At 42.2% G+C, this 23,229-nt stretch overlaps 1 protein-coding gene across 4 annotated transcripts in view; it reads left to right on the top strand.

The window, feature by feature from the left end:
* dcaf6 (ddb1 and cul4 associated factor 6) overlaps positions 1-23,229 on the top strand; it is a 223,016-nt gene that overhangs the window by 23,937 nt on the left and 175,850 nt on the right. For all 4 annotated transcript variants that reach the window (XM_060833573.1, XM_060833572.1, XM_060833571.1 and 1 more), the window contains exons 2-3: positions 3,273-3,334; positions 16,516-16,608. In XM_060833573.1, coding sequence (XP_060689556.1) covers positions 3,273-3,334; positions 16,516-16,608 — 155 coding nt within the window. The remainder of the gene's footprint in view (positions 1-3,272; positions 3,335-16,515; positions 16,609-23,229) is intronic.

Here is a 23,229-nt window from a genome sequence, read left to right as displayed (position 1 = left end):
GAAGATCAGCACTCCGACCGGGACAACACATCCATCCTAGGGCAAGCCAAACAGAGGCATATGTGAGAATTCCTAGAAGCATGGCATTCTAACCGGAACTCTATCAACAAACACATTGAGTTAGATCCCATTTACCACTTCCTGAGAAAAAGAACAGGAAATGACATCACCTCAGGAAATAATGTCATCACGGAAATGACATCCTTACCCCAAGGAAACCTAAACACATAAATAGAAAGTAGGCCATGTCACCAGTGGTTCATCCAGGTGCTCACTGATGATATTACCTAGTATGGTGACGAAACGTCTGAAAACTAATCTTTCAACTCGGCGAGCAAACCTATTCCAGAACACTCTTCATTATTCACAATCATTTGTTTTGTGCTACTCTCTTTGGCAATCAATAAAATCCCAACGTACAGGTGCTGGTAGTGCAGCTGCATTATTTACACATTCCTTATGAGCATACATAAGTCAGGAGCAGGCTTATGCCATATGCCCTTTGAGGTTCCTCTGTCATTTAGTAAGATCATGGCTGATCTGATTGTAACATTGATACGACATACCCACCTACCCCCAATAATCTTTCACTCCTTTGCTCAACGTTTTACCCATCTCTGCCTTAAAGCAAAAGTCTTTGCATTGTTTTCACCACCTTTTGAGGAAGAGAGTTCCAAAGATACCCACCCTGTATTTATCACTGTGATTCTGAATTATATTGGAAATGTGTATGTATAGAGAACAGGAAAAGACTTGTGGGCATTGAAAGTAGAGTCACAGTTAGACAGGATAGTGAAGGTGGTGTTTGGTATGCTTGCCTTTATTGGTCAATGCATTGAGTATAGAAGTTGGGAGGTCTAGTTGTATGTTGGCTAGGTCACTTTTGGAATATTGTTCTGGTCTCCCTTCTCTAGGAAGGATATTGTGAAACTTGAAAGGTTTCAGAAAAGATTTACAAGGATGTTGCCAGGGTTGGAGGAATTGAACTATATGGAGAGGTTGAATAGGCTGAGGCTATCTTCCCTGGAGTGTGTGAGGCTGAGAAGTGACCTTACAGAAGTTTATAATATTATGAAGGACATGGATAGGGTGAATAGTCAAGGTATTTTTCCTCCAGGATAAATGAGTCCAAACTAGAGGACATAGGTTTAAGATGAGAGGGGAAAGATTTAATAAAAGGGAGCTAAGGGGCATATTTTTCACACAAAAGGTGGTGTGTATATGGAATGAGCTACCAGAAGAAGTGGTGGAGGCTGGTACAATTACAACATTTAAAAGACATCAGGATGGGTGTATGAATAGGAAGGGTTTAGAGGGATATGAGTCAAATGCTGGCAATCTATTTAGGATATTTGGTCAGCATGGACAAGTTGGACTGAAGAGTCTGTTTCTGTGCTGTACAACTCTGACTCTGAATGTTTTGCACGTTTTGTGTAGGATGCTGTCAGTTTGTCTGCAAAGCTGACAGTGTGCCTTTGGGAACCTTGGAGCCCGATGATTGATAGCTTGCTTTGTTCACGTTGACTGGTATCCCATGTGATCTAATTTTAACCAAAGTTGAATCTTGCAATATGACATCTAAATAGATTTATCTCAGAATTTGAAATTGTTAATATATCACACTTATTAACCATATATGCACAGAGGAACCTCGATTATCCGAACGAGGTGGGCGGGCACTATTTCATTCGAATAATTGATTTCCTCTGGTGTTCAGTTTTCTGTGAAGTCTGCTTCCTGTTCAGGAGACTAGGCAGCAGCACACTGTGCACAAGACCCCACCCATCCCCTGGGCAGCCGGACTGTACACCAACAGTCAGACTGCTGCTGCCTTTGTGGGGTAAGTCGAGCAAGCACGTGTACATACGTGTGTGTGTGTGTATATACACACACACACACACACACACACACACACACACACACACACACACACACACACACAGTTTTCTGCAACGTTTTGACAGGTTGCACCTCTGCCCTGTCCAGGACAATGTTGGAGAAATTTTCTGGGGAAGGGGAATTCAGGATACACCCCTGTGTAAAACTCCAGGGAAAGTGGGGGAAGAGAGAGAGAGGGCGGAAGGTCAGTAATTTGGAGAAGCTGCCTGGACTGTTCTTGGCAGCAGTGAGCCGAGTTCATTTTTTAAATCATTGTACTTGTGAACAAAATAAGCAATCAGGACTGAAACAGCTGTTTGATGTAATGTTTCTGTTGGGACCTCGGGATCTTCTTCAGATAATCCGATATTCAGATAATTGATATTCTGATAATCGAGGTTCCTCTATATTCATATACGTATACTTTACATTCTCTTTTCGTCTTCTACCACTTCTGGGAAAAATCGTTCAGCTTACTGAAATCTTCAAAGTTTGTGAGAAGATTTGTAGCTCGGGTGCTCGTTGTTGTGGTTCTGTTTGCCGAGCTGGGAATTTGTGTTGCAGATGTTTCGTCCCCTGTCTAGGTGACATCCTCAGTGCTTGGGAGCCTCCTGTGAAGCGTTTCTGGGATGTTTCCTCCAGCAGTTATAGTGGTTTGTCTCTGCCGCTTCCGGCTGTCTGTTGCAGTGGTCAGTATATTGGGTCCAGGTCGATGTGCTTGTTGATTGAATCTGTGAATGAGTGCCATGCCTCTAGGAATTCCCTGGCTGTTCTCTGTTTGGTTTGTCCTATAATAGTAGTGTTGTCCCAGTCGAACTCATGTTGCTTGTCATCTCCGTGTGTGGCTACTAAGGATAGCTGATTGTGTCGTTTCGTGGCTAGCTGGTGTTCATGGATGCGGATCGTTAGCTGTCTTCCTGTTTGTCCTATGTCGCGTTTTGTGCAGCTCTTGCATGGGATTTTGTACACTACATTGGTTTTACTCATGCTGGGTATCGGGTCCTTCATTCTGGCTTAATTTTCTTTCTCCGTTGCAAGTGATTTAGCTGCCAGTCTGAAATTCCAACTCCGTTCTATAGAAGATGATTGCTTTACATCTGTTTTGAAGTATGCTAATCAAAGGAATTAGTTTTCAAAAACCTTAACATTTGTCAAATGAAATTAATGGTGAAAGGTTGTGTTGTTATCAGCCTTCCATTTGTAATTTTAATGCTAAGATAATCAGAGGATTATTGAAACAATATTTGCTGTTTTTCATGTTTAATTCCACTACTGTTGGCAGAACGAGTAGATTTATCCTAATGTTTTTTTTCTTGATTTTTCTCAAAATTTCATATTTTGCCCATTGTACACCATGGATAACTTCTTTGCTTTGATTTTTGCCCTTTATAAAGGAAGAAGAGAATTCATCCAAAGATTAAAACTTGAAGCTAAATTGAGTATACATGATGGTTGTGTGAGTATACAGTTACATTCTTTTTATGTAAAATTATTTTAATGGATAAAAAAGTATTTTTTTTTAACTGTAACTGAATATAAAGCTGCTTACTACTGTGTATACGCGAGTGAAAGTCGACCTCCCCCCATTTTTGGCCAAAACATCTGGAGATTTCCCTGTATCTCATGTAAAAGTTGATCCTAGTTCTTCACAGATAACGAATCAACATTTGTGAGTCAAGGTATTACCCTGTACATAATTGTTACAATGAGGAAGTGAATTTTTTATTCCGTTTTGTCATATGTTTTGATGTACAATTCACACCAACATTAGACCTCGGATTTCTTAGGTTCGTTATCGAACAAGCACTATAATTAGTATAATTAGTGTGATACAAGGTTTATCTCACCATATTTTACTTTATAATGCACTGTGCGCATTTGCTTCTCTATAATTACTGTGCAGCTGTTGACAATTTCTCATGACTGCAATGATCGGTGAGACAGTATGAGAGTTAAGTGTCTGATATCATCTTTTCTTATCAGAAATGAAAGCTTAAAATGTTAGTTTGAAAAAAAAGTAGACAAGAGAAAACTGAGGGAAATGGAAGAATTTGGCGCAAAAGTTTAAGATGCATCAGGTAAACCTCTGAGTGCAGATTAACTGAACTCCATTTCCCTGTAGCACTCTTGCAATTACTGTAATTGTTGTTGTTTTTTTCTTTATTCGTTTAGAGATCAATTGGGCATCTGCTAATGATATGGTATTTTGGACTGTAGCATGAATTTCAACCTCTTAAAAGTAGTGTCCATGTAACAGTCAACCTCATAAACTTAATCTTAAAAAATAATCGAAAAATTTGACTTTTACATGATTATATATGGTATATCAAATTATTAACTTGTGAAAAATGGAATGGTTTTCGTTTTAATCAAAGTTAAAAATATTTGCAACAGTGGTTAGCACTGCTGTCACAGCGGCAGGGACCCAGGTTCATTTCCACCCTCTAGCAACTATTTGTATAGAGTTTGCACGTTATCCCTGTGTCTGTGTAGGTTTCCACTGGGCTATTGCCTATAGTGTTCAAGGATATATAGGATAAATGCATTAGCTGTGCGAAATGTAGGGTTACATACAGTCTGCAGCAGGCTTACGACAGAAATGTTGACATGGGAGCATGTTGTGTTGAAATCACAGGCAACTGGAAGTTGAGTCATTTTTACAGGCAGGCCCTAGGCACTCAACAAAGCGTCACCCAGTCTCCCTTTCATGTCCCCAGTTTATAGGGAACCACATTGTGAACAGTGAATATGGTAGACTAGATTGAATGAAGTATATGTAAATCACTGCTTCACGTGGATGATATCTCTTGGACCTTGGATGGTGAATAGGGAGGAGGTAAAGGGCAGGTGTTGTACTTTCTGTGATTGCATGGGAAGGTGCTATGGGAGTGGAGAAGGTGCGGACCAGGAAATCCCAGAGGGAACAATCCCTGCAGAAGGGGAGGGGAGGGGAATATGTATCTGGTGGTGGCATCCCACTGGAGGTGGTGGAATTAGCGGCTAATGATCCTTTGGTTGTCGATGCAGATGAGGTGGAAAGCGAGGACCAGGAATACCCTATAGTCCGGACAGAAGACAAGAGGTGAGAGTTGAAGTGTGGGAAATTGGCCAGACTTGGCTGAGGGGCATTTCAACCATTGTGGTAAAATCAGGACTTGTCTCAGCACCCCTGTGGAAGGTGGCATCATCAGAACAGATACAATGGAGAAACAGAAGAAAGGAGTGGAATCCTCACAGGAAACAGGATGTAAGGATGTCTGTGAATCACAGAAGTTTAGTTTGCAGGTACAATTAGTAATTTGGAAAGCTAACAATGTTATGGTTTAACACAAGGGGTACTGAATGCAAGAATAGGAAGGTTATGCTTCAGTCATACAGGGTATTGGTGAGACCGCATTTGGAGTACTATGTATATTACTGGTTACCATATTTATGGAAGAATGTTAATAATAAGAATTAGTTCTGAGCAGGTTTACTCGACAAATGCTTAGAATGAACAGGTTGCCTATGAGGGAAGGCTAGATAAGAAGGACTGTATCCTCCAGAGTTTAGAAGAGTTGAAGATGACTTAGTGGTAATGTATAAGTTCCTGCAAGGACTTGACCAGGTGAATGCGGAAAGGATGTCCCCTCTTGCAGGAGAATATGGAAGTAAGGGATCATAGGTTAAAATAAGCTATTACTCATTTAAGACCGAGATGAGGAAACATTCTTGTCTAAGGGTTAAGAGTCATTGAAATTCCCTTCCTCAAAAGGTAGTGGATGTGGAATCTTTCAAGATTTTTAGGGCAGAGTTAGGTAAATTCTTGATTCCAAGTGATGAAAGATTACTCGGAGTTTGTTGGAATATAGAGCCAAGGTTAAAATCTAATCAGCCATGAACTTCGGATAAGAGATTGAATGACAAAGCAGGCACAAAGGGCTGAACGGAGAATGCTGGTTCCTTATTTATATGTTGTTATGTTAATTGTCCTTTGGGCGAAAAGCAATTGTCTTCGTTATGAGCCTTTATTCGTTTGCTCAGTTGAAAAAAATCAAATGTAAAGTAATATTTCAGATTTATGAATTAGAAACTGTACAGTGCGGAAACAGGTGCTTCGGCCCAACAAGTCCACACTGACCCTCTGAAGAGTAATCCACCCAGGCCCATATCTCCTATACTTGCCCCTGACTAATACACCTAATCTACACATTCCTATGGGCAATTTAGCATGGTCAATTCACCTAAGCTGCACATCTTTGGATTGTGGGAGGAAAGCGGAGCACCTGGAGAAAGCCCACACAGACACAGGGAGAATGTGCAAACTCCACACAGACAGACAGTCGCCAGAGACTGGAATCGAACCTGGATCCCTGGTGCTGTGAGGCAGCAGTGCTAACCACTGACCCACTGTGCCGCCCCTTTTTCTCTGTTGTTTCCTACTTTATGTTCAATAATGCACCAAACAACTCCTCCACCCTGTAACCAACCACTTCAACTCCCTCTCCCATTTCCCCGAGGCCACCTCCACCGCCAAATCAAAGCTACCTGCCAACTGGAGGAAGAGCAATTTATCTTCTGCCTTGGGACCCTACAACCACATGGCATCAACATTGACTTCACTAGTTTCCAAATCTCTCCCTCCCCTACCTCATCCCAGATCCACCCATCCAACTCAGCACAGCCTTAACCTGATCTGATCTGTCCTACGTATTCATCTTTCCCACCTATCTACTCCACCCTCCCCACCAACCTATCACAATTATCCCCCACCTGCATCCACCTACCTACATCCCCCAGCCCCGCCTCCACCCTTTATTTATCTCTCAGCCCCTTCCCCCTTCAGATTCCTGATGAAGGGCTCATGCCCGACACATCAACTCTCCTGCTCTTTGAATGCTGTCTGACCTTCTATGCTTTTCCAGCGCCAGGCATTTCGACTCTGACTCTCCAGCATCTGCAGTTCTTTCTCTTAACTTCTCAAATACTACTATTTAAGGTTGAATAGTTAGAGATTTTAATCTGTCGTGGGCGGCACAGTGGCAAGCACTGCTGCCTCACAGTGCCAGAGACCCGGGTTCAGTTCACACCTCAGGCGACTGACTGTGTGGAGTTTGCACATTCTCCCCGTGTCTGCGTGGGTTTCCTCCGGGTGCTTCGGTTTCCTCCCACAGTCCAAAGATGTTCAGGTCAGGTGAATTGGCCATGCTAAATTGCCCCTAGTGTTAGGTAAGGGGTATGGGTGGGTTGCATTTTGGCGGGTCGGTGTGGACTTGTTGGGCCGAAGGGCCTGTTTCCACTACTGTAAGTAATCTAATCAAATCTCAAATATCCAGTTACTGATACCAGGGATTAGGATGGTAAAACTCTTCCCTGCATTTACCCGAGCTACCTTGAGTTTTGATGGCCAGAACAAAACATTATATTCAAGATATTGTCTAGATACTGTATAGTTGGATTATCATTTTCTATAATTCCAGCAGCCAAACATTTCCACATAACTTAAAAGTTATTTTCTGCTGGTGTGTTGCATATTCCGTGGGATACAGCACAGAAAGCGGCAGTTTGAGCCACCCAGACAATGCTATATTCACATTCCAGTTGAATCTCTTCCCATCTTCTCTTGTCTAAATCTAACTTTGTAGTTCTCTATTCTTTTCTCCCTCATCTATTTGTGTAAACTCTCCTTGAGTGCGTCTGTCACAATGGTGGTTCCTTGCAGATGCGGATGACTCTTTTCCACCGTCAGGGTGAGTCCATAGGTGGCTACACAGACCAATGCAGCTACCACGCATTCTGTTACGCTTGGGGCAGATGGTGGTTGTGGGGTGGGGCATTGGTGGGGCAGCGCACTCCTTTTGCCTGGCTTCCAAATCAAGTTGCGAGGTGTTCGGCAGCTTCCTGGATGCTGCTCCTCCACTTTGGACAGTCTTGGCCCAGTAATTTGCAGGTGTCTGTGGAAATGCTGTACTTCACCAACGAGGCCTTGAGAGTATCACTAAAGTGCTTCCTCTGTCTACCTGGGCCTGCTGTTTCAAAGCTGGTAGTTGACCACCTACTTGCAGAGTCTTGTTTTGGTCATGTGTACAACGTGTCCAGTCAATTGTAGCAGATGAAGGATGGTCAGTGCCTTGCTGATGGGACTGTTGGCCTGATCAAGAATGCTGGTTTTGGCTCATCTTTCTTCCTAGCATTTTCATAGGATCTTGTGTAGATAGTGTTGATAATACTGCTCCAGAGCATTGAGGTGTCTACAGTAAGAAAGTCCATGTCTCAGCCATAAAGGAAGATTGGAGCCACCATAGCTCTGTAAACTATGATCATGCTGTCAGATCTGATGATGTTGTTCTCAAACACCCTTTTCCTCAAGTGGATGAAGGTTGCGCTAGCATACTGGAAGTAATGCTGGATCTCTTTGTCAAACGCTGCTTTGGACAACAGACACTTCTGAGGTATTGGAAGTGGTCAAGATTCTCTAATGCCTCTCCCGCAGAGCTCATCTCTTCACACCTTGACTTGGTCATTTCTCCCTGGTCCAAGCCCTGCCCGCTTAAGTTCATGATTCCTCTGACGCTTTACTCCAATTTTGGAATTTTCAGTTTGCAGGCTCCAGCCACTGCCTCTTCACCATGGGGGGCAATTTTTTTACATCAGTATGTTGTCAGGGCTCCTCCATCAGTACATTGCCAGGGCTCTCTACTTCTTCCTGGAGCAAAGGCCCAAACTGTCCCCAATCACTACCATATCTCCCCTGCTTGGCTGAGCTTGTCCTCACCCTGAACAACTTCTCTTTTAACTCCTCTCATTTTCTTCAGTTCAGAGAGTGGGCCATGGGTACCCGCATGGGGCCCATTTATGCCTGTCTCTTCAGAGGTCAAAGGAGGTAATTTCTCCTCCTTGTTCTGGTCCTATTCTAACCCTCCACCCACAACTCTTTCTCCAATATATCGATGATGTCATCTTGTCTGGAATTGAAAACTTGAAAAAGTTCATGGATTTCACTTCAAATTTCTATTCTGCCCTCACTTTCACCTGGTGTATCTCTGACTCCTCCCTTCCCTTTCTCGATATCTGTGTTTTGATTTCCTGAGATAGACTGGCCACTAATATCCAGTATAAACCCACCAACTCCCACAGCTACTTGGACTATACGTCTTCGTGCCCTGTTTCCTGTAAAGATCCATTCCATTTTCCCAGTTCCTTATCTCAGTTGTAAATATTAATATGAGGCCAACATTGACAAGGGAGCCTCTGAAATGTACTTTCCTTCCTCAACTGAGGACTCCATAACACCATTGTTGACAGGGCTCTCAACCGGGTCTGACCCATCTCCCACATTTCTGCCTTCACTTCCTTTCCTCCCTCCCTCCAACTATGATAAGGTTCCCCTTGTCCTTACTTACCATCCCATCAGCATTAACATCCAAAAGATCATCAGCTGCCATTTCTGCCACCTCCAGTGAGATGCGACTACCAGACACACATTCCCCTCCCATCCCTTATCCACCTTCTGTGGGGACAGTTTCCTCAGGGGCACCCTGGTCCATTCTTTCTTTACTTCCAATACCATAGTCCCACAGCACTTTCCTCTGGAATCGCCAAAAATGTAACATCTGCCCATTTACCTCCTCTGCTTCCAAACATGCCTTCCAGGTATAGCAGGACTTTACCTGCACTTCACACAATCTAGGTTGAAAATGTGTTGCTGGTTAAAGCACAGCAGGTCAGGCAGCATCCAAGGAATAGGAAATTCGATGTTTCGGGCATAAGCCCTTCATCAGGAACTCTCTTCCTCCCTCTACAAGGATTTCAGTGAGTCTCTCTCTCACTGCACCCCCCAGGTAAAGGATTCCTGATGAAGGGCTTATGCCCGAAACGTCAAATTTCCTTTTCCTTGGATGCTGCCTGACCTGCTGTGCTTTAACCAGCAACACATTTTCAACTGTGATCTCCAGCATCTGCAGACCTCATTTTTTACCTTCACACAATCTAGCCTACAGCATTCCCTGCTCACAATATGGTCTCCTCTACATTGGGGATACAAAGTATAGACAGGGTGACTGCTTTGCAGAACATCTACGTTCTACCGTAAAAAAGACCAAGTTTTCAACTACCTTCCACTTCAACACACACCACCCTGTTCTTTGGCCAACATCTCTCTCTCTCTGGGCTGATTCCCACCTATCATTTAGTCCTTACCCCCTCCCCCTACCTTATGTTCTGACCTTTTCCTAGCTACCATCAGTTCTGAGAAAAGGTCACTAGATCCGAAAAGTTAACTTTGATTTCTCATCACAGATGCTGCCAGACCTGCTGAGTTTTTCTAGAAACATCTGTTTTTGTTTCTGATTTACAGCATCCACACTTCTTTCTGATATTATTCTCTAATGCCTCCCTATGGACCTTGATGATCAGGAGTTTACTGCACAATGCCAGGTCAGATTGATGGAGGACCTTTATATTGCAGATGTTCAGGGTGAGACCCGTGCTCTCATTTGCCTCCATAAATGTGCTGATGATGTTCTGGAGCATATCCTCTGAGAGTGCACAAGCATCATCTGCATATTGCAGGTTGGGATGACTTTAGCTTTGGCCTGAAGGTGGTGGAGGTTGAATAATGTCCCATAAGTTCTGGAAATTAGCTCTACTCCATCAGGGAGCTTGTCGGCAGCAAGGTGAGGCCATGTAGTGAGGCAGATCAAGAACACAGTTGGGGTGGCGATACAGCCATGCTTGACACCGAATGGACGATGGGTTGTCAGTGAAGCTATTTGTCATTACCAAGACTTCCATGTGTTTGTGGAGCAGGCAAAGTATGGTGACAAACTTCACGATGCAACCAAAGCGGAAATAGATGCTCCATCATGCTTTTTGATTGATGGTGTCAAAGGTCATTGTAAGGTCGAAGAAAGCCATGTACACAGCATTTGCCCTGCAGCTATCGCGTGATGAAAATCATGTCTGTTGTGCCCCTCCGTGGCTGAAAACCATACTACAACTGCAGAAAGAGTTCCTCAGCTATAGGGAGGAGACAGTTGAGGAGCAACTTGACAATTACTTTTCCAACAGCCTCTCGCAAAGAGATTTCCCTGTAGTTACCACAGTCGGACTCGTTTACCTTTTTTTGAAAAGACTCATGACTGTGGCATCTTGGAGCTCTACCAGAATGCTCTCCACCTTCCAGCTAAAGCAGGCAAAGGTGTGTTGCTGCAGCAGGACCTCTTTACCATTTCACTTACATGCCTAAGCAGGGATACCATCTGCTCCAGCAGCCTTGTTGTTCTTAAGCTGGTGGACGGCCTTCTGTACTTGGTGCAAGGCTGGGGAATTGCTGACCTCTTGATGTGTAATATACTGTGGTCTGTGTTCAAGGATGCTTGGATCAATGACAAAGTCCTAGATGTGGAGATCTCTGAAGTGCGCGCACAAACATACGCACACACACCCCTAGCATTTTCTGATGGCTTCTTTATAGGGGTCACTTCATCCTAAGTGGGATGGGATCTTGGGTGTTTGGTCAGTATGTGGTCTTGACAGCACAGAAGAAACCTTACATGTCATGGTTGTTGACCATTCATTGCGCCTCCAGTGCTTTTTCTAAGCACCAACTGTTCTTTATGTCATGTATTTTAGACCTCTACCTTCAGTCGCCTATAGACCTGCATTTTATCTTCCACGTGTGGTTGTTATTTTACACTCAGAAATGCCATGCACTTACGACTTAACAGTTTCTGAATCTCATGATCATTCTCATCAAACCAGTCTGTGAATCTTGGCTGAGTGGCCGACCAAGTTTTCGCAGGCATTGATGATGTTGGTCTTAAGGGCAGACCAGAGACAGTTGGGATCCCATGACTAGGTGTTGCCAAGGGTCGCTAGGTTTGTGGAGAGGATTGTATGAGGCTGTTTTTTTCATGGTCTTTAAATGCCTCAATGTTAAACTTTGCGTCATTGCTTCTGTTGTCTCTGTTGCAGCCTGGCTATATTTATGATTATCCTGTCTTCTGTCATGGCAAGGGTGATTTTAACACTTTACTGATACCTCTGTCTGGTGACATAGTCAATGTGGTGCCAATGTTTGGAGTGCAGGTGCTGTCACATTGTCGTTTATTTATCCCTTTGGCAGACCAGTGTGTTGGTGATGAGGTTGTGTTCACTGCATTTAGTCAGTAGAAGGGTGCTGTTGGAATTTTGCTTTCTGACTCATTTTTTCCTGATTACATCGCCTGAAGGTCTGTACTTTTGCCGAATCTGATGTTGAAGTCGCTGAGGATGATAAGTTTGTTCATTGTAGGATTCAAAAGAGAGATCGGTCAAGGCTGCAGTAGAATTCCTCCTTGTCCTCGACTGCTGGATCGAGTGTCGGTGCATGTGCGCTGTGACATAGTAGGTCTGAGCAAGGGTAAATCGGAATGTCATGAGGCATTCACTTACTCCATTGCAGGGTGGTGGGGGACTCTTTGAATTGGTCTACCAGCTCGTGTTTGATAGCGAAGCGTCTATACTATTCACTTCAACCACTTCCAGTGATGGTGAGTTAAACTTTCTCATTACTCTTTAGATTAGGAAATTGCTTCTAAATTCTGTATTTGTCATCTTATTTTGGTGGCCTCTAGTTCTGTTCTTTCCCACGAGAGGAAACATTCTGGCTCTGTTAAAGCCCTAGGTATTCCATTTTTAGGTCACTTTCAGCCTTCTTCAAATGAAATGATATCTAACCTGTTCATCCTTTCCTTCTAAATATTCTCTGCACCATTTCCAGTCATGTGAGAGTCTTTTCTATGATTTTGATAGCTGGAACTGTATGCTGTACTCTGTTGTATAGAAAATCTTTCACACACGTTTAGCATAATTTCCCTTTTTTTAATCCTATCCACCACAAAATAAAGCTTTATGCTTATTTTATAGTCTTGATAATCCATGGAACAACTTTGTGAATGGTGTATTTGTACTTCATGATCCATTAGTTCTTCTATTATTAGCCATTCAAAATCTCTGTTTTACGTTTTCCAACTATAACCAGAGGATCCAAGGCTTGTTGCAGGCCACCGTGATGTGTTTGACTGCACGTTTCGGAATGTGTAATACCTGGATTGTCTTGTTGTACATCCTGACCAGCCAATCAATTTTGTGATTGATGAACCCATTCTGTATGCTGCCCCTGAGTGTATATTGACCTCTAACCATGCACCCACTAAACATGATTCATTAGTTCAGTTAGAACTTGGAACAATACAACGCAGAACAGGCCCTTTGGCCCTCAATGTTGTGCCGACCTGTGAACTAATCTAAGCTCACTCCCCTACACTATCCCAAAATCATCCATGTGCTTATTCAAGGATTGGTTAAATGTCCCTAATGTGGCTGAGTTAACTTACATTGGCAGGCAGGGCATTCCACACCCTTACCACTCTGAATAAAGAACCAGCCTCTGACATCTGTCTTAAATCTATCACCCCTCAATTTATAGTTATGTCCCCTTTTACAAGCTGATGTCATCATTCTAGGAAAATGACTTTCACTGTCTACCCTATCGAATCCTCTGATCATCTTGTATGTCTCTATCAAATCTCCTCTTAGCCTTCTTCTTTCCAATAAGTGCAGACCCAATTCTCTCAGCCTTTCCATATAAGACCTTCTCGCCAGACCAGGTAACATCTTGGTAAATCTCCTCTGCACCTTTTCCATTGCTTCCACATCTTTCCTGTAATGGGGCGACCAGAACGGTACACAATATTCCAAGTGTGGCCGCATTAGCGTTTTGTATTGTTGCAGCATGACGTTACGGCTCTGGAACTCAATCCTTCTACCAATAAAACCTAACACACCATATGCCTTCTTAACAGCACTATCAAACTGGGTAGCAACTTTCAGGGATCTATGTACATGGACGCCAAGATCCCTCTGGACATCCACAGTACCAAGAATCTTTCCGTTGACTCAGTATTCTGTCTTCCTGTTATTCTTCCCAAAATGGATCACCTCACATTTATCTGCATTTAACTCCGTTTGCTACCTCTCAGCCCAATTCTGCAGTTTATCCAAGTCCCCCTGCAACCTGCAACATTCTTCCACACTGTCCACTACTCCACTGACTTTAGTATCATCTGCAAACTTACTAATCTAGCCACCTATGCCTGCTTCTAAGTCATTTATAAAAATGACAAACAGCAGTGGTTTCAAAACAGATCCTTGTGGCACACCACTAGTAACCGGACTCCAAGCTGAATATTTTCCATCAACTACCACTCGCTGCCTTCTTACAGAAAGCCAGTTTTCTAATCCAAACTGCTAAATCACCTTCAATCCCATGCCTCTGCATTTTCTCCAATAGCCTATCATGTGGATATTATCAAAGGCTTTACTGAAGTCCACATCCACATGCTTGGTCACCATTTCAAAAAAACTCAGTGAGATTTGTGAGACATAACCTGCCCTTGATGAAATTATGTTGACTATCCTTGACAGTTGGTTTATGATGCAGGGTGACCCCAACAGTATGGGTTCAATTCCTGTACCGGCTGCGATTATCATGAAGGCTTTTCCTTCTCAGTCTCTCCCCTAGCCCTGTGGCATGGTGACCTTTAGATTGTACTACCACCAGTTATCTGTAGTTTGGTAAGACTAGCACCTTTTTACCCATGACCTGTTAACTCCTTCATCTTACCTGGAATCTTCCATCCTTGAATTGTACCTCATGGTCCTGATCTTAGACCATATCCAACAAAATATTGAGAAACATAGTCACATTCGACAAATGTTTATTGTAATCATTCACTCAATTTTTTGAAATGAATAGGCTGCTGGTCAATTGTCCTGAAGATGCCATGGGAATGCAGGGGAGTTTGATGGTAAAGTGGTTTGAATGACAATGAAGCAAGTGTAATAGTAAAAATTCAGAGTTTGAGAAGGAATTTCAAAGAGAAATGGTAGGGATGGTGTTGAAATGTGCTGGATAGGTAAAGAAGTAGTGGCCACCATAGGCATGAGTTTAGAGGAGGACTAACTGCAGTGTAGGTGACCAGAAAGAGAAGAGAGTTGCTGCGAGCAGGTGAGTGCTTGCAACTGACATTAAAATGGAGCATTAGTCCTGAACATTCCTTTACTTTTGCTCCACAACCAGCCTTGGGAGAGGCTTTGCAGTAAGGTCACAACAACTAGTAGAAAGTGAGGACTGCAGATGCTGGAAATCAGAGTTGAAAAGTGTGGTGCTGGAAAAGCACAGCAGGTCAGGCAGCTTCCGAGGAGCAGGAGTGTCGACATTTCAGGCATAAACCCTTCATCATGGCAAGGGGCTGAGAGATAAAATGGAGGGTGGGGTGGGGAGAAGGTAGCTGGGAAGGCAATAGGTAGATGCAGGTTGGGGGGGGGGGTGATAGTGATAGGTTGGAGGGGAAGGTGGAGCGGATAAATGGGAAGGAAGAAGGATAGGAGGACAATTCAAGAGGATGGTGTCGAGTTGGAGGGTTGGATCTGGGATAAGGTGGGGTAAGGGGACTTAAGAAACTGGTGAAGTTGATGTTGATGCCGTGTCCAAGGCCCGAAAGGATCCTTCCACATCTGGCAGAGATTTTCCTGCACATCTAAACACCTCATCTACTGTGACCATTGCACTCGATATGGTCTTTGCTACATTGGGGAGACAAGGTGCCAACTCGTGGAACATTTCAGGGGACATCTCTGGAAAATGCACCTAATAACCCCACTGCCCTGTGGACGACCACTTCACCTCCCTCTCCCACTCTGCAAAGGTCATATAAGTCGCGGGCCGCCAAATCCAAGCCATCTGGCGACCGGAGGAAGAACAACTCGTCTTCTGGCTTGGTACCCTTCAACCACACTACATCAACATCGACTTCGCCAGTTTCGTAATCTCCTCTCCCCCCACCTCATCCCAGATCGAACCCTTCAACTTGGCACCCCCCCCCTCTTAAACTGTCCTACCTGTCTATCTTCCTTCCCACCTATCTGTTCCACCCTCCTCTCCACCCTATCACTATCACCCCCACCTGCATCTACCTATCACCTTCCCAGCTACACCTCCCCCACTCCATTCTCCTATTTATCTCATTGTGTTGTGATGAAGGGCTTGTGCCTGAAACGTCAACTTTCCTGCTCCTTGGATGCTGTCTGACCTGCTGTGTTTTTCCAGAACCACATTTTTCGACTCCACAATCAGCCACTCATTTCCCTGAAGAAATAAAGGGCTGAAAAGAGCAGAAAAATATGCAATTTGGAACAGAGAGCTAGGATGTAAAGCAGAAAAGGAGAGAGGCTGAAGGATACAATAGCATACAGTCAACAGTAGAGAGACTATATTTTTAACCAGCAGTGTGATACAACATGGAAAGTCAAATTATTCAAAGCTACTTAAATATCAGCAATACTTTTATGATTGTAATATTTGATAATATATGAAATATTTAAACGTTTTCAATGTTTGCTTTTGCTACTTTTGGTATGCAGTCACTCCTTTCTGTGTGTTTATTTTTTCCAGTTCAATTTGCTGCTTTAATTTTCCAACTTAATCTATTTGATACAATTTTTAGATATTCATCATCTACTGGATGAATTGATTCTATCGAGGGCTAACTGCATTTCTCTAAAAGTGTAGGAACTATTATTTAAGTGTTTTTTTTTGTTCCATATTTGCAACAGGTAAACACAATTTGCTGGAATGATACAGGAGAGTATATTTTATCAGGATCCGATGACACCAACCTAGTGATAACCAATCCATATAGTAGAAAGGTAAATAAAGTGATTATTTTGCAATTTCTGTCATGCATAATCAAATATTCAAGTATTGCTGAGAAAAGATACATTTCATCAAAGCTTTTCACTGTGCCATCAGAACTGCTTTCAAGAAATTTTATGAAAAGTAAACAATATTTTATGCAGAATGAAAGGTGGTATTGATTGTTGAACAAGTGAGCTTTGATCATTAGAGTTCATGTCAAGAAGAACATACCAGTTAAAAATGATTGACAGTTATACCAAGCTTGGTTTAACAGCTTGAAGGGATATGCTATTTGATGCAATCTGGCAGTGTCTGGAGCATATGATCAACATGCCAAACATTACACCAGCACTGAAATACTTATGCCACCTTACTAATATGTGTGATAGGCAGATTGTCTCTTTGGCTTGAAGGCAGAAACCGGTTAGGTGCAAGCATCACTTTGTGTTGCTACTGCAAGTAGCTGAATGAAACAGCTAGCTTTACCTGCTGCTAACTTGTTTATGATTTCTAGGCTAATCTGAGGTAGATTGGGCACATTTTGGGTCCAAAAATGATGGCCTTTGGCCCGTTCCTGAATTTGGGCAAATACAATGAAAACTTATCAGGGTAGCCTTTATCTGGCATGTCAAAATCATCCTGTGCAAGATGAAAATTTTGTACAAGATGTGTCCTTTTTCAGCGTCATTCAAGTTCTGTACCACAAAATGGTTAGATATGAATTTGTATGTATATAAGAATGCACGGTGAAACATCGATTATGTTCGATTCTTTCTATTTAAAAAGGTGGAGAAAGCCTTATCTTTGTGCCAAAGAGAAGCTTTGTTTCTCTTGCAGCTGTTGCCTAACGCTTGGAATGAAATTATCTAGTTTTTTTCTGAAACGCACTATTCAGAGCACATGCACTTTCCAAAGTTAGGAGATGGCGCAATTTAATTCTGTCCAGTAACAGAAGAGAAGCTTTTTAGACCACAATAGAAAGGAATAGGAGAAGGCCTTTTGGTCCTCGAGCCTATTCTACCATTCAATAGTATCATAGCTGATCTGACGTTCCTCACATCTGCTTTCCTGCTTTTTCCCTGTAACCCTGATTCCCCCATTTTTTTCAAGTATCTATCTATCTGAGCCTTAGATATACACAAGGACTCTGCTCCCATACCTCTGTGGCAAAGAATTCCAAAATCACTTAACCCTTGGAGAAAAATAATTTGGTCCTCGTTTAGTGTTAAATTGGAGCCCTTTATTCTGAGACTATGCCCTATGGTCCTCGACAGTCCCATGAGGGGAAATTTCCCCTCAGTTTTTACCCTGTCAGGCTCCTTAACGATTCTATATGTTTCAATATGATCACCTCTCATTCTTCTAAAGTTCAATGACTAGAATTCCAATCTGTTTAATCTTTGCTCATTATGCAAGCCCTCCATTCCAGGGATTAACCTCTTGAACCTTCTCTGAACTGCCACCAATGAAATGATATCTTTTCTCACAGGGATTGGTTCTGGGTCCAAATCAATACATGATTTGGGTGAGAGTATAGAAGGTTTGGTTAGTAACTTTGTGGATGACACTAAAATTGGTGGCATAGTGGACAGTAGTGAAGTTTTTCTAAGATAACAGAGGGATCTTGATCAAATGGGTCAATGGCAGATGGAGTTCAATCTGAATAAATGCAAGGTATTGCATTTTGCTATAATAAACAAGGTAGGGCTTAAACAATTAATGGGAGGGCCTTGGGTAGTGTTGTAGAACAGAGGGACCTAGGGGTGCAAGTACATAATTTTGTCAAGTTTGCATCACATACAGACAGGATAATTAAAAAAGTGTTTGGCATGCTTGCCTTCATTGCTCAGTCCTTTGAGTATAGGTGTTTGGACGTAATGTTGAGGTTGTACAGGACTTTGGTAAGGCCTCTTCTGCAATAGTATTTCTGGTTGCCAGAATATTATAAAGCTGGAGAGGGTTCAGAAGGGATTTACCAGAACATGGGTGGCACAGTGGCTCAGTGGTTAGCACAGCTGCCTCATAGCACCAGGATCCCAAGTTCGATTCCAGCCTCGGGTGACTGCCTGTGTGGAGTTTACACATTCTCCCTGTGTCTGTGTGGGTTTCCTCCCACGGTCCAAAGATGTGCAGGTGAATTGGCCATACTAAATTGCCCATAGTGTTAGGTACATTAGTCAGAGGGAAATGGGTTGGTGTGGACTGGTTGGGCTGAAGGGCCTGTTTCCACATTGTAAGGAACCTTAAAACATTGCCGGGTTTGGAAGATTTGAGTAATAAAGAAAGGCTGGGACTTTTTCACTGGAGCGTAGGAGGTTGACAGGTGACCGGATAGAAGTTTATAAAATAATGAGAGGTATAGATAGAGCTGATGGTAGTTGACTTGGAGAATTTCATGATTGGGGGCACATTTTTGAGGTGAGAGGATGGAGATTTTAAAAAGATGAAGCAAAGCTTTTACACAGAGGGTGGTTCGTGTGTGGAATGAATTTCCTGGAAGTGGTGAATGCAGGTACAATTGCAGCATTTAAAAGACATTTGGATAGATATATGATTAGGAAAGACTTGGCGGGTTATGGGCCAGGAGGAGGCAAGTGTGACATGTTTAGTTTGGAATTATGTTCGGCATGGACTGAGGAGTCTGTTTCCATGATGTCTGACTCTATAAAAGGGGCCCAAAACACAGCAATCCAGATGCTGTTTCTTGTGCAGAAAAGGTAAGACTTCCTACAATTATACTTCAACCCCCTTGAAATAAGGGGCAACATTCCATTATCCTTTCTGATTACTTGCTGCACCTGGGTGATAGCTTTCTATGATTCATATGCAAGTACCCCCAAGCCCCTTTTGTAATAAACCTTTCTGTAGTTTCTATCTATCTAAATAATAATCTGCGGATTCATTTCACTTCCAAAATGAACAACTTTGCGTTTTCACACATTACACAGTTGGTTCTGATAATTCGATAGTTCCGTTCTCATGCAATCTCACATTATAAGAAAATCGCGCAATGGCTGCATCACTTAAACAAACGGGACCGGAATCATGTTATAGCCAATACAGGTAAAGAAAGCTCGCATTCTACAAATAACTGTCTAAATTCTGAATCTCATTAAAGCCAATTCATGTTGAAGAAACACATGTTATAGCAGTACCGACTGTACTGGCAGTTGCCAACTTTTTGTCTGCTTTAACTTGACGTCCCTATCTTTGTAGACTATCCCTCCAACAACTCTCCTTTCCACCTATTTTAGTATTTTCTGCAAATTTGGCTACAGTACATTAACTTCTTTCCTCCAGGCCGTGAATATATATTGTAGACAATTGAGGTCTCAACACTGATTACTATGGAATTCCACTGATCATGTGTCACCCACCAGAAAAAGAACTCCTTATCCCCACTTGTTATTTCTTGTCCATGAACCAATTCTTTATTCATGCCAATGTACTTGCACAGTGGGCTCTTATGACTTAACCTTTTGTGAGCTGGCTTGTCAAATGCCTTCTGGAAGTCCAAATGCAACACATCTACTGGTTTCCCTCTGGCCACTCTGGTTGAGACTTCCTCAAAACAACTCTATTAGCCTGACTCAATTTCCCTATCATGAAGCCATGTTGACTCTGCTTGATTAGATTATGATTTTCCAAAAGTTCCAAAGAAGGGTCACTGGAGCTGAAATGTTAACTCTGCTTTCTTTCCACAGATGTTGCTAGACCTACTGAGTTTTTCTAACAATTTCTGATTTCTTGCATCCACAATCTTTGCTTTGTTTTCATGATTTTCCAATTAGGGTGGCACACTGGCTCAGTGGTTAGCACTGCTGCCTCACAGCACCAGGGTCCCAGGTTCAATTCCAGCCTCGGGTGACTTGTGTGGAGTTTGCACATTCTCCCTGTGTCTGCGTGCATTTCCTCCGGGTGCTCCGGTTTCCTCCCACAGTCCATAGATTTGCAGGTTAGGTGAATTGGCCATGCTAAATTACCCTTAGAGTTAGGTGCATTAGTTAGGGGGAAATGGGTCTGGGTGGGTTACTCTTCGGAGAGTTGGTGTGGACTGGTTGGGCAGAAGGGTCTGTTTCTACACTGTAAGGAATCTAATTTAACATTCTGCTATTACTTCCTTAATTGATTCCAATAGTTTTCAAACAATAGATGTTAAGCTAATCAGTCTATGCTTACCTGCTGTTTGTGCTCCCCCCCCCCCACTTTGAGTAGGGGTGTAATATTAACAGTTTTCTGATCCTATGGTGCTTCTCCAGAATCCAATTATTTTTGGAAAACTACAGCCAATGCAGCTACTGTCTCTGTAGCTACCACTTTTAGGATCCTCGGCTGCAAGCCATTAGAGCTAGGGGAAGTTGCCTGTCTTTTGCCCCATTAGGTATCTAATACTATACTGATGGTAATGGTATTTTAGTATCACTTAAATGTTTGAAGGATCTTCCCACTCTGTAAAGACTGATAGAAAATATCTACTATTTTCTTCTCCAAAACTATTGCTTCAGATTCATTTACTAAGGGGCCTATGTCCACTTTGACCTGAGTTCGTTTCCTGGTAACTATCTTTTCCATCCCATCTGTCTCTCTGAAAGGTCAAATATTCTTGAATGTAAAGTTCCTAGTTTTGATTTTGCAACCATATTTCTGGAATGGCTATGAGATTTAATTGATTTTCCTAAGTTTGCCCTTTAGTTTTTCTATCTTGTTTTGAGTGCTTTGTGGATTAAGATAGAAAGCCTCTAAGGTTATTTGATTTATCTTTTCCATTTTATACATTTAAATAAGTTCTTATGTTGCTCTTTAATTTGCCCACATAGTTTATTTTCCCTATCTTTATTATCTTTTTAGTCCTTCTTTGATGGATTTGGAATTTATCCCAGTCTTTGGGACTATCACTGACTTTGGCCTCCTTTTGTGTGCTCTTTCATTCAACTTGATACTTTCCTTAATTTCCTTGGTTTCCATGGTTGGTTTATTCCTCTTTACTAGGAATGTATTTCTGCTGGGAGTCATGAATTACCTCCTTAAATGCCTACCACTGTATGCTTACTGTTACTCCTGCTAATCTAACCACCCAGTTTGCTTTAGTTAAGTCTAAATTCATTTCATTGTAATATCTTTTATTTAAGTTTGACACAGTTGTTTCTGACCCAAGTTTCTCACTCTTGAACTGAATGTTAAATTCTATCATGTTATGATCACTAATTCCTAAGGCATCTTTTCCTTGGAGGTCATTTATTAAACCTGCCTCATTACTGATTACTAGATCCAAGATAGCCTGCTCCCTGCTTGGCTCCATGACCTATTGCTCTAGAAAACGATACTATTCTACTCTGAGTTTTGTTGTTGTAGTTACACTTGCAAACTTGATTAACTGAAGCCATATGTTATCCATATTTATTGCTCTAATCATTTTACATGCTCCTATTATTTGTTAATTTGTAATCTTTCTGACAGAATGGCTACTGTTTGGCTATATGTACAGTACACAATAACTTCTTTCCCTTGCTGTTTTCCACCTCCATCCAAATGGATACTGCATCATGTGATCACAGATCATCTCTCACAACTGTCCTTTTCTTGATCTACATTTCCTTTGACTTTGAAAATTGCCCTGCAGTACTTATTCACCAATACAACTAGCTTTTTGCTGACAGCTAGCTTTGCCAAGCTAAATATGTCCCAGTGTTTTCCCTGACCTCTGATAAGAACGAGGAGCAAGATTAGCAATTCAGGTCCTTGACCTTGCTCAGCCATTTAATATGATTGTGGCTAATCTCATCTTTTATTCAACTCCACTTTCATGCCCAATCTCCATCACCCTTCAACCCATTACTAATTAAAAATCTAAATGCTCCTGAAATTTACTCAACAACCTAGCATCCACCCTACTCAAGGTAGGAAATTCCACAGGTTCTTGGCCTTTTGAGAAGTAATTTCTTCTTGTCTCCACTTAAAATCTGCTATCCTTTATGCTGAAGCTATGACTTCTCACTCTAGATTGCATCAAACCATTCGGACATTTCTCTCCATGATAGAACAGCTCTTGAAAGGAACCTTTTAAGTCCAGATAGGCAAGAATGCAAAATTGTAATCTCAAAGTTTTACGAGATTTGTTGACTCGTGTTATTAATGGCAGCATTACTGAGAAATCCATGGCATTTGTCTTGATCACTGTTGTTATTTAGTATGCACCGTTGCTGTGTTAATTCTGGGTGTTGGAAATAAGTTGTCCATATGCTGCAGGTTGAATTACTGTTCCAACATTGTGTTGAAAAGTTTTTTTTGTTTCAAAACTGAGCAGTCTTGTTTGTGGCTTTATTCTCTTTTGCTATTCCCATCCTCTTTCTACTCCTAATAAGCTTGTAACTCAATCTGGTAATTTTATCAGGATTAATTACATAAAGTTGGTGGCCTGGTCTGAGATCATAACATGATTTGGGAGTTTAGCTGCCTACTAACTCCTAGAACTTAGCCTAAGTTCTAACAGCACAGAGAAATCTGTTTTTGGAACTTAATTCACTGCGCCCTATATGGATTCCAGCTAGTTCAGTTGTCTTCCCTGTAGGACATCTGCAGATCAGCACTTCTAAAAGAACAGTTGTTTTTATCAGTCATGGCATGGCTTATAA

This window comes from Hemiscyllium ocellatum, chromosome 12 (genome assembly GCF_020745735.1).
Source record: "Hemiscyllium ocellatum isolate sHemOce1 chromosome 12, sHemOce1.pat.X.cur, whole genome shotgun sequence".
In the NCBI taxonomy this organism is placed as follows: Eukaryota; Metazoa; Chordata; class Chondrichthyes; order Orectolobiformes; family Hemiscylliidae; genus Hemiscyllium; species Hemiscyllium ocellatum.
Note: the sequence above shows the minus strand (reverse complement) of the source record. Positions and strands in the feature narration are given on the sequence as shown.